Source organism: Cynocephalus volans, chromosome 1 (genome assembly GCF_027409185.1).
Source record: "Cynocephalus volans isolate mCynVol1 chromosome 1, mCynVol1.pri, whole genome shotgun sequence".
NCBI classification, from domain to species: domain Eukaryota; kingdom Metazoa; phylum Chordata; class Mammalia; order Dermoptera; family Cynocephalidae; genus Cynocephalus; species Cynocephalus volans.
In genome coordinates this window covers 51,961,890-51,973,927 of record NC_084460.1, presented here as the reverse complement: position 1 = coordinate 51,973,927, position 12,038 = coordinate 51,961,890, and the positions used below count along the sequence as shown (strand labels likewise).

Genomic DNA, 12,038 nt, shown 5'->3' with positions numbered 1-12,038 from the left:
CAGCTTCTCCCTCAGTCAGTGAGTTCTGGGTCTGAGAACTGGCACAGGTCTGGATCCTGCACAAGAAATCATTGCTTTGCACTAGGTGCCTAACTCAGCCTTCTGCTCATTCATTCTTGGTCTCTGTCTTTTTCAATTGAAGAATTTTGAGATAATTATAGACTCGCATGTAGTTGTAAGAAATAATACAGAAAGATCCCATATACACTTTGTCCAGTTTCCCCAATGGTAACATTTTGAAAAACTTACAGTAAATATCACAAACAGGATATTGACCTTGGTACAGTCCATGGAGTTTCAGATTTCCCCAGTTCTACTTGTCTTTGGTGGTGTGTGTGTAATTAAGTTCACCATAGGTTTATCGACTGTGCAGGTCTGCGTATCCAGCACCACAAGGAGCCACTGGGGTCCTTTCACAACCATGCCCTTCCTCCTCCCATCCTCCAGCCCAACCCTGCTGACCACTGATCTGCCCTGTTTCCAAAACTGTGTCATTTGAAAATGTTGTATCGATGATCCAGTTATATAAACATTTATACAGCTGCATAATCATATGGTATGGACCCTTTGGGGTTAGCTTTTCTCACTCAGCGTAACTCTGAAGATCCATCCAGGGGTCACTAGTTTGTTCCTCTTATGGTAGATGCTACTCCATGACATGGAGATGCTGCAGTTGGTTTAACCACTCACCTGTTAAAGGGAGTCTGCTGAATCTCTTTTGGTCATAGATATCGTGTAGGGCTGCCTAGCTGCTATCCTATCCTTAGAGAAACTATGTACTGTTAGCAATCCCTGCAAACACTTGCAGGCCCCTTCCTCCAACCCCAAGCTGCCACCTGGTAATTGTGTCCACCTGGCTTCTGGTGCTGAGTTGCTGCCGCCTGGCCTCTGAGATTCTGGGGCCTTTCACCCCATTAATACTAAGAAGCCCAGGTCTGTGATGGCATCTGCCATGCTTAGTTCCACCCTGCAGGGGACAGCCACCACTGGGCTTCTCGGCCATGCTGTGCCCCTAACCAGCACCCCAGCAAGTGGAGTGTTTCTGGGACCCCCCACTAAGGACTATGGCAGGTGGGTTGGTGTCTTCTAGTAGACCCAGTCTGGCATCCTACACCTCTGAGCTTTTGATCTCTACGGTTTGCCAAGGAGATGTGGCACCTCTATTGTCATCAATGTGGGCCATCACTTCTTCCAGGCTTCCAACAGCAGTCCTGGCAGTGGTTAGAACCTTCGGGAGTCCTTGCAGCAGAGTTTAATCCTGTGTCATGGAAGAGTGTCCCATTGACACCTACCACATCTGGATTTACCCTTCACCCCCCGTGATCTCATTCCTAGACACTCTCCCCCACAATTTGGCCAGAGCATGGAAGCCAGGCCCCTCAGCGCCTTCTGCAAATAACCACTCTATTCCCATAGTGGACCCAGCATGGCCAAGTCAGAGTTTGATCCTGGTTATGGCTTTGGTGTTGGGGGCAGATCCTGGGGAGGGTGGGCACTGGCTATGTGGCACCAGCTTCATGGGAGACCTCTGCCTGCCCTTCTAGCAAAAGGGAGGTGGTATCTTCTAACAAGAAGAGGCACTTCTACAGGCCCAGAAGGTCCAAGGGAACCTAGGGTTCAAGGTTCTCAAGTATATTGAACCAGGTACCCCATCTCATGTCTCGGGAAGCAGGCTCTAGGTGGGGGAACAGTGAGTGAAAAGGCCCTGGGATGGGAGCTGGCATTTCTGAGGCACAGTAGGAGGTCATGAGACTGGATGGAGTGAGGGGAAAGCAGGTGGAGAGGGGGTCAGGGAGGCCTCTGGGCCAGGCTATGTGCAGTCTTGTACATAAGACTTCACCACCTTCCATGCCTGGGTCTGGGTGGCCATGCAAAGTTCCTTGGGTTTTATTCAAGAAGCACAGGAAGCCATTGGGTGGTCTAAGCAGGAGAGGGACCTGATCGGGTTTGCTCTTTAAAGAGCGCACTCTGATCACTTCACATCCATCAGGATGGCTATCCATTTTTTAAAAAGGAAAGTAACAAGTGTCGGCGAGGAATGCAGAAGTTGGAACCCTGGTGCACTGCTGCTAGGAGTGTAAGATGGTGCAGCTGCTGTGCAAATAGTTTGTAGTTCCACAAAAAAGTGAACATAGAATTATCACATGATCCAGCAATTCCTTTCCTGGTATGCACTCAAAAGAACTGAAGTGGGGACTCACAGATTTATGTACATGCATGTTCATAGCAACATTATTTGCAATAGCCAAAAGGTGGAAACAGTCCCAGTGTCCACTGACCGATGAGTGGATAAATGAAATGTGGTCTATCACATGCTGCAACATGAATTAACCTTGAGGACATTATGCTCAGTAAAATAAGCCAGTCACAAAGGGACAAATACTGCAATATTCCACTCACAGGAGGTACCACCTAGAGTAGTCAAATTCATAGAAACTGAAGGTAGAATTATGGTTGCCAGGGGCTGGGGGGAGGGAGTAATGGGGAGTTAGTGTTTAATGGGTACAGGGTTTCAGTTTGGGAAGGTGAAAATGTTCTGTGGATGGATGATTGCACATTGTAAATATATTTAGTGGCACTGAACTGTTCACTTAAAAATGGTTGAAATGGGAAATTTTATGCTGTGTATATTTTGCTGTACACACACACAAAGCTCACTCTGGCTGTAGAGTAGGGAAGGGGCTGTAGGGAGGCCAGTTAGGGGCTGCTGCAGGCATCCAGCTGAGCAAAAGCGGCGACCCAGGCCTGGGCACGGGGTTTGGTGAGGAGTGTCTGATTCTGGAGAGATGTGAGACAACTGGTCAGGATTTGCTGGCTGACTGGGCATGGGATGTGAGAGAGCGTCTGACTTTTAGCTCTGAGAAAACTTCCATGTGCTGAGTCTGGGAATAATGGAGGAAAATCTGGCTTTAAAGATGAAGATCAGAAGAGCAGTTCTTGACATGTCCCATTTGAGATGCCCGTGGCACCTCCACGTGCCAGGTGCTCACCACAGCTCGTCTTGTTTAGTACTCCTTACCCGAAACACACATGCACACACACAGGTGTGCATGCACGCGCACACACATGGAAAGTACAGGAGTGGTCACCTTCGAGATGGCAAACCCAGGCTCAGAGAGTACCAGCTCTCTCTCAAGGTCACATAGCAAGCAGGTCCCAGAGGCAGGATCATGTTCCAGGCCTGTGTGACTCCATGGCCTGTGCTTTTTGCTGAAGGGAGATGCTGGCTGTCTCATCTTCCCACAGGTTCGTCAGAATGAGAAGGAATCGGATGGAAAGTGAGAGGCGATCTTCCTCTCTGGGGGAAGCAGGTCTAAGAGGGAAGGGGGCCGAGCCTGGGTCCAGCATGGTGAGGAGGAGGAGGAGAAGGCCGAGCCTGGCCCGTGAGAAGGACAGGGACGTCCCCACTCTGAGGAGAAGAGGGTGTGGGTGGCAGAGCTCTTGACAGCTGGCCTCCTGTGCTTGAGCCAGGTGGGGAGGATGGAATGATGTGGGTGGGGGGTGCAACACCTACCCTGTCCCTCCCCCCCTCTGCACATGAGCATTGAGCACCTGTGCCAGGCTCTGCGGGACATCCTTTTACAGGAGACAGTCTCTGTGGTGACTGTGGGCAAGGACGGCCACTGCCTTCACTTCCTGTGGCTGCTGTAACAAATGCCCACACACTTAGTGCCTTAAAACAACACAAATTCATTCTCACTGTTCTAGAAGCCAGAAGTCCTGAAACCAGGGTGAGCTGAAGCCAAGGTGTTGGCAGGGCTGCGTTTCTCCTGGAGGCTCTAGGGTTGACTCTGTACCTTGCATTGTGCAGCTTCTGGAGCTGCCTGCATTCCTTGGCCTGTGGCCCCTTCCGCCAACTTCAGAGTCAGCAGTGCAGCCACTTCCAATCTCTCTCTGCTCCCTTTGCCACACGAACTTCTTCCTTCTGTGGGCAAATCTCCCTCTGCCTCTCTCTTGTTAGGACCCTTGAACATTTAGGACCCAGCTGGATAATCCAAGATAATGTCTCCATCTCAAGATCCTTAATCATGTCTGTGAAGCCCCTTTTACCGTGGAAGGTGACATATTCACAAGGACCAGAGATTAAGACCTGGACATTTGGGGGGCCATAATGCACCTCCCGTAGGCTCTCACAATTCCTCCTGTCCCCGTATGCACACGCCACTCCTGCCATTCAAAGGCAGAGTCTGATTTCCTTCCTCTTGAATTTGGGCAGGCCTCTGATTTGATCTGACACTGTGCCAGTTATGAGCTTGGCTGTAAGAGGTCCATGGCAGCATCTGCTTCTACTCTTTTGGGTTATGATGATGTGTAAAGAAATCTAACAACTCTGATGGAAAGAGAAAACAATTGAGAGACCATGGAGGGGGGGGAGAGAGGGAGAGAGGGAGAGAGAGAGAGAGAGGTGCCTCACCAGGTCCCAGCATTCCAGCCCACCAGCCATGGGACCAGGCACAAGAGCAAAGCCACCTGGGGTCCTCTAGCCCTGGTCAAGCCACCCCAGCCAACACCACATGGAGCACAAATGAGCCATCCCAGCTGAGCCCTGCCCAAATTCCTGAGACACAGAAGTGTGAGGTGATTATGTTAAGCTGCTAAGTTTTAAGGTGATTTATTATGCAGCACCGAATAACTGTAAGCCTCTCTCCTCATGGAGCTCAGGGATTCAATGGGGAGATTCATATCCCCAAACAAGTAAATCAGAAAAGTATATGCTGTGACCAGGGCAATGACAGAAATAGACAGGGGGATGTAGCAGAGTAGCAGGAAGTGGGTGGGCAATGGAGACTGCCTTAGTTATGGTGGTCGGGGATGCTTTCCCAAGGAGGGGACATTCCCAGAGTGCTTTACTCTCCGCATGAGACCCTCTGGACAGCCTTGTGAGGACAGGGTCACCATTGGGCTCGGGGGACTGGAGGGACTGACTGCAGATTGAACAGCTCCTAAAGAGCAGAGCTGGGGTCTGAACCCAGGTGATCTGGCTTAGTGACAGTCTTGGTGGTGGGGATGGGATGGGCTTTTAAACAAAATTATTGGAGTCCTCAGGGCCAGCTCTAGTTCCGGACTGACAGCTCTGAAGCAGGTGCCCTGTTTCCTGCCCTCAAAGCGCCTCCTTGCAGCTTGTGAGCTGTGGGAGGCAGTCTGGGTGTTCCTGGGTGGTCTCCAGGTGGTCCTGCCCCCATTTTGAGCCTGGTTTCCCCACTGACAGGGTGGACTAAAGGATCTTGCAGATGTCCCAGCATGCTGTTGGCCTTTAGAACCTCTTCATGACTGCCCTGGACTCAGAAGGGCATACTGGCCCACAGGACTCCAATAATTCGGTTTAAAATGTTTTGTTTCAGCTCTTAGCTCCTTAGTATCTGGCCTGGTTTTGTGAGGGGTAATACTTCAGTGTCCTTGTATTACTCAGCCCTCAACCAGACCCAGCAGGAGATACGCATTAAGGGATTTATTGCAAGGAACTGGCTTAGGTGACTGTGGGTCTGGCTGGCACATCCAGAATCCATGGGGCAGGCGGTCCAGACAGGCTGGCCTCTCGGGCACAGTGAGGCTGAGGTCTATGGGTGGAACGTCTTCTTCAGGGAGCCTCAGTCCTGCCCTTCAGGCCTTTCCACTGTTGGATCAGGCCCACCCAGACCACCCAGGTCAATCTCATTACTTAAAGTCAGTGATTACAGGTTTGAATCACAGCTACAAAATACCTCCACTGCAACACCTAGATGAGTGTTTGATTGAATAACTGGAGACTGTGGCCTCACCAAGTTGACAATTCAAACTGCCTGTCCCTCACAGTCTTCCTTTGAACGTAATCCCCCCAAATTCTGGGAGACTAGAGGTGGTAGGAAGAAAATATGATATATATATGTACATGTATATATACACGCATAGAAATATATGTATATGTATGAGCATGTGTATATGTAAACATATTTGTATTTATATGCACTATATATGTATTTATATGTAATATATATGTGTATATATGTATTCATATATAATATATATGCATAAAATCTCCCCTGAGCCAGATGGGCCTGTTGACTCTCTTTTCTTTGGAAATCAGTTTTGCACAAATGATTTAGAGATAATTTATATGCTCCCTCCCAAGTGACAAGAGTTTGCCCATATAATTAGCAATAATGATAAATAAAAATAAAATATGAGATTATATATGGCCAATTATCCATGATAAAGCTGTAATTCCATCTGTAGGGATCATAAACCACCAAGTGTGTGTGGGGAGCCCTGTAAGGTTAGCTCCTATCACTAGAAATCACATGAAATGACAGCTACCCATGTAAAAATGTGATGCATCTCATGTTTGAATGGTGCTGTGTTGCCTGGGGTTGCATGGAGATGGGAAGCTAAGCCCCCCAAGGAGGAGAGGAGGCCTGGATGCCAGCTCTCCATTTGCCTCCTCCTGCAGGCAGTGGGGCACAGGCAGATGAGGCCAGCCCCCTCCAATGAACGTGTCAGGTGGGCACAGTCACTCCCGCATTGACAGAGTAGGCAACTGAGGCTTAAGGCAGGAGGTCGTGGGTTCGAGGTCAAAGAGCTGGCAACGGACAGATAATGATTCTGTCTGGGCAGCCCAGACCCCTTGCTGTCAATCAACAATATCTATCCTATGATGAGGATGATACTATTAGCACTAACATTCATAAAGTGCCTTCCCGGGGCCAAGGACCCTTTCAAGCACTCGCCCTTATGAGACATGCCCAACATTTCCGTTGTAGATGGGAGGAAACTGAGGCTCCAAGAGTCAACGCCACTTGTCTCAAGGGTCCCAGTGAGTAAGGGTGGAACTGTCTTGCAGCTGAGCTCTTACCACAAGGTTAGGTTGCTGTCACTCACCTGTCCAGAGAGCAGCTGGCATGTCACAGGGCCTGTGGAAGGTTGAGAAATGGCCCCCAGATATATCAGGTCCCAAACCCTGGAAGCTATAAAAATGACCTTATTTGGGAAAAGGGCTTTTTCAGATGTGATTAAGTTGAGGATCTTGAGACGGGGGTGTTATCCTGCGTTATCTGGGTGGGCCCTAAATGCCATCACAAGTGTCCGTATAAGAGGGAGACAGAGAGATTTGACACAGACAAAAGAGGAGAGGATGATAGGACCACAGAGGCAGATTTGGGAGCAATGAAGCCACAAGCCAAGCAAGAAACACCTGGAGCCACCATAAGCTGGAAGAGGCGAGGCAGGATCCTACCTGGAGCCTTCGGAAGGAGCGCTGCCCTGCACACCTGGATCTCAGACTTCTGGCCTCCCAACCCTGAGAGACTCAGTTTCTGTTGTTTTAAGCCACCCAATCTGTGGTCATTTGTTGCAGCTGCCCAGGAGACTAATAGGGCCCCCGTGAGTGAGTGAGACAAGCCCTCTCTCCCGCCTGCCCCTCCCTCCCGGAGTCATCACCAGGGGTCCCAGGACTCCACGAAACATCTGGGAGGCCAGTGTATGAGGCTCCTGTGGCTGCTGTAACAAATTATCACAAATTTAGGGGCTTAAATCAGCACAAACATATCATCTTACAGAACTGGAGGTCAGCAGTCTGTTGCAGGTCCACTGGGTAAGTCAGGGTGTGGGCAGGGCTGTGCTCTCTTCTGAAGGGTCTATCAGGTAGGACCTTGCCTAGTGGAGAGGACCGAGGAGTTAAGAGGTCCAAGGCTAATGGGGAGCAACCACAGGGCAGCAGGAGAGAGGAGTAGGAGAGGGAGAAGCGGGAGGGGAAGAAGCGGCAGAGGGGGAGAGGCGGGGGAGGGGGAGGGGCGCGGGAGGTGAAGAAGCGGGGGAGGGGGAGAAGCGGGGGAGGGGGAGAAGCAGGGGAGGGGGAGAGGCGCGGGAGAGCCGTGGCAGGGCTGGACTCGGTTGAGGAAGGTGATGCCCTCCCCTTGAGCACAAAATGAAAGGAAATGCCAAATGAACCCCCTGTAATAAAGAGAAATGAGATTTTAATGCAATTAAAAGAATCAAAGTTAATGTAAAAAATCCATGATAAACAAAATGTCAAAGCTTTGATAAAGACAGATAAGTAACAGTGCTGTACAAGCCATATTGGAGCCCGAGGTAAAAGGGAGAATCAGTGGTCCTGATCTCGCCCTCACTGAAAATTTTGCTGCTCTGTTCATCATGCATTTATTTGCATTGTTTTCGGAGTATCAGAATATTATTTATCTTGCATACTGATTCTTTGGCTCCCCTTTAATTTTCCACCACATTCTGCCCCCACTCCTGGCCGAGAGGGTGGGGGACAGCTCGCGGTGACCGGTTAGCTTGGGAAGAAGGAGCTCTGGCCTTTCCAGAGGCCACCAGTGGAGCCCGAGCCCTGTCACCCCGAGCCCTGTCCTTTCTGGTTGGGGACAGTCCTTTGCAGGCTGTCGTCCACTGTGCTCCCCAGCCTGTGCCAGCCCTACCCTCTCTTCTTCAACGCAGGAGTTCGTCCTCAGCCTGGCCCTTGTGACACGCCGCTGTGTGGCGGGGCAGGGGGGGACCCCGGCCAGCCCCAAGCGGACGGCAGCTCCGCTCCTGCAACTCCACGATCGCCCAGCAGGGGGCGGCGTGGATACGTGCGTGTCCCCAGCCTGCGACTTGGGGGCATTTTTCTTCCTTCTTGCTAACAACCCTGACCTGGGTCGAGCCAAAAAGGCGGCTCTTAACCCCTCGCTGCTCAGACCCTGCTCTTGGGTAGGAACCTCCGAATTCTGGTCTTGGTGAGCAACATGTTTTTCTTGGATTTGAATAGAAAAAAATAACATATATATTAAATAGGTATTGAATGTTTGTATGTGCCAGACTCTCTACACACCTGGCTCTTCACAGTAACCCTAAAGAGGTGGTCACTCCTGTAAGTCCCACTTTGTAGATATGGACGCTGAGGCTCAGAGGGGTGGGGTCTCTCGGCGAGGGCCCAGGACCACAGACGGGGTGAAAGGGGGCGATTCCAGCTCAGGTCTGCCTGCTCCAAGTCTGAGTGTGTCCTCTGTCACCCTGTGGCTGGTGTGGATCCGATGCTGCGTGGTGTTCACTGAACTCTGGAGGGTTGCAGAACTGGGATCAGTGACCAGTGTCAGGCTGTGCCGCTAACCCTGCTTCGCAGACCTCTGCCGTGTCTGTTGCAGGGAAGAGAGAAAACGGATGAAGGAGGCAGCATCTGTCACTGGCTGCCCCAGCGTGGGCCTTCCCTCTCCACTCCACCTTCCAGTCTCCAGCAGGGAGTCCCTCAAGAGCCTGAAGCGTGAATTGCGTGTCCCACCACCAAGTGCAGAGCCATCACTTAATAGCGCCTGTGTAGTCCCCTGCACCCACCTTTTCAGTCCAGGCCCACCCTCAGCAGCCTCAGCCAATGAGGGTGAGAGGGCGGGATAAACACCCCGCCTCCCCAGCCCTCGGGCCAGAGCACCCTGAGGGTGGCTGGCACCTCTCCATTTGGGCCTCCTTCTGTCTCACCTGCCCACTCCCTCCTGGCCTTCCTGGGACCACCTCCCCAGGAAACTCCTTCCCTCAGGTTCTTGCCTCAGGGCATGCTGCTGTTAAGTGGTGGTGTTAACATTTATTGCTGCTTTTTATTGAGCACTTAGTGCATGCCAGGCACTGTGTAAAGGGCTTTGTGGGGTTTACCTCACTGGACCCTACAGCAGGCCCCTTTCATGGATGAGGAAGCTGGCGAGGGTCACGGGGCTGTTAGAATTTGAACCCAGGTCTGATGGGCCCTGACATGAGACTCTTCGGTGGTGGAATGAAGGAGTGAGTGAGTTAATGGTCTTCTAGGAGTGAGGGTAAATAAATGATGGGTGCCTGGACAGTCATTTAAGGTGGAAGCCATGGGCGTGTATGGGGGTAACCGGGGGCACATCCCAAGGTGCCTGAGAGTCACACCCTGTGAGGGGGCATCCCATTCCTGGTTCTGCCACCTGTGGTGGGGGTGTCTTATTTTCCTCTTTGTGCATTTTATATTTTACTAATTTTCTATTGCAGGCAGGTGTGAGTTACTTTTTGTAATTTGAAAAGAGAATCATAAAAAAGTAAGACTTTCAGATAACAGCACGCTTAGACATAAATTAGCTGAGAAAAAGTAGCTAAAGTGGCTGATTCTGGTTGATCGGCGTTTGCCCACTGCCCCCACCTGAAGGGCAGGGAGTGCTGCCCCCTCTGAAGGAGGCCTGCCTTCAGGGGCTCAGTAATGACTAACATTTATGCTGGGATGGTCATGTGCCAGGACCCTGTGTACTCCAGCCCTTTCCATCTTTGTAGTAGCCCCATAGGTAACACTATTTTTATTATTATTCCCTTTTCTTAGATAGGAAAACCGAGGCCCAGAGAGGTTAAGTAAATTACCAAATGTCACGCAGCACAAAAGGATTTTAGTCTCAGTGTTTAGTCCAGGGCGGCTCTTGACCTCTACAGGATGCTGCCCCTGCTGGCTCTGTGATACCTGACCCTACCTCAATTGAGATTGCAACATGGTCTGCATAAAAAGCAGACATTTCTAGGGCAAGTGAAGATTCACTTCTGACAAATCAGAACCCTTGAGGTCCACAGAGAAAGTATGGTGTCCTCCAAAGAATGAGTTCAGGGTCATGGACCTGGGTGTGTGAGGCCCTGTTGCTCCACTCCTTTGTCTGTGATCTCTGATGGAGAAACTGAAGCTTAGAGATGCCCAAAGTCAGCCATCAAGCAAGTGTCCTTCCTGTGTTTATTGGGTATGAAGTTTGTGCCTGTCACTGGTCCACACAGCTGGGTGCACGTGGCCGTGCCTTTGAGGTACTCACAGTACAGCGGGGACCAGGATTAATGTTCTCATGAGACTGTCAACTCCAAGGGGCTGGGACACTCAGTCTTGCTCAGCGTCATGCCAGGCACATAGTAAGTGCTCAGACCAGCGCTTGATGAGTGAATGAAGGATGGGCAGACACCAGGGTGCACTCAGTCCAGCCTGGAGACGTTGCAGGGTGTGGGGAGGGGGCACGGAGTTCTCAGCTGTGCCTGGTCTCTTGTATTTTGATTGTCTTATCCCATATGTGGGAGAACTTTTCTCCCCCTGGAGGGTTAGGAGTTCGCCCTCATGGTCTCTGGACGCTCTCCCCACTCCTAAGCAGGGGGCCTATCCACCCCCACCTCCCTGCACCGGCCCTGCTCATTGCACCACATGGTGGTGGTAGCCGAGACTCAGCAGACTGTTTCGGTGGAGGAGATGAGGCTTGTGCGAGCTGCTGTGCGATTTCTGTTGCAAGCTGAGAAAGTCATGGGTTTGAGAGCTTGGGATTGAGGGGGGGTCTGGGTTTGCTGTACTTTCACCAAGGGTTTTCTTCCCTGGGGCATGGGGCCAACACTTGGCCAGGGGGCTTTGGTTGCAGGTGCAGGGAAAGATCCGGGACCTGTCTGCTTGGAGGCAGGTCTGTTGTGTCTGACTCCAGGCAGCAGGGTGGGTTGGGACCCAGGAGCCTCATGGTCCTCCCATGGCCGAGGACAGGATCATGAGCATCTCCTGCCTCATGGGGGGAAGGAAGGGGTGCTGGGAGGTGGGAGAGTGACAGGCCTAGCAGGTGGGGGTCCTGGCTGGTGCCTTCCTGCCTGTGTGGGGCTCTACAAGCCAGACAGACGGGGGAGGAGGAAGGGTGGAGAAAGACGAATGGCAGGGGGCCGCCGGGCAGGCGACAGCGGTGGCTGGGCTTTCTGTGGGCGTCTGGCTGGTGACCTTTCAGAGGAATGGATTCAGAAGTGACTGCTATTTGTTGAGGCCCAGTTCTGAGACGTCGGAGGGGGTTGCCTCCTGCGCATTAAATGTCAGCCCTCGCTGCCACTGGCAAGCGGGTAGCGCATCCCGGCAGGACGCAGGCTGACTGAGGCCTAACAGGCCCTGAACCCAAGTGTGTCCTCAGAAAACGCACATGTGGCCACCTGGTCTGTTGGGATATTCATCTGTGACGTGTTCTCGTCTTTTGTCTTGCTTCTGCTTTCTCCCCTTCCCAGAAGGTAGCAGAGCTCCTGCCACAGGGTTTTTGTGGCATGGAGTGGGAAGTGGAATTTCCCTAAGGACAACC

The 12,038-nt window shown here is 51.6% G+C and overlaps 1 protein-coding gene across 1 annotated transcript in view; it reads left to right on the top strand.

Moving 5' to 3' along the window:
- ANKRD60 (ankyrin repeat domain 60) overlaps positions 1-11,263 on the top strand; it is a 46,067-nt gene extending 34,804 nt beyond the window's left edge. The window contains 3 exon segments of the mRNA XM_063095943.1: positions 8,396-8,564; positions 9,117-9,346; positions 11,094-11,263. Of these exon segments, the coding sequence (XP_062952013.1) occupies positions 8,396-8,564; positions 9,117-9,346; positions 11,094-11,263 (569 nt within the window).
- The last annotated feature ends 775 nt before the right edge of the window (positions 11,264-12,038 follow it).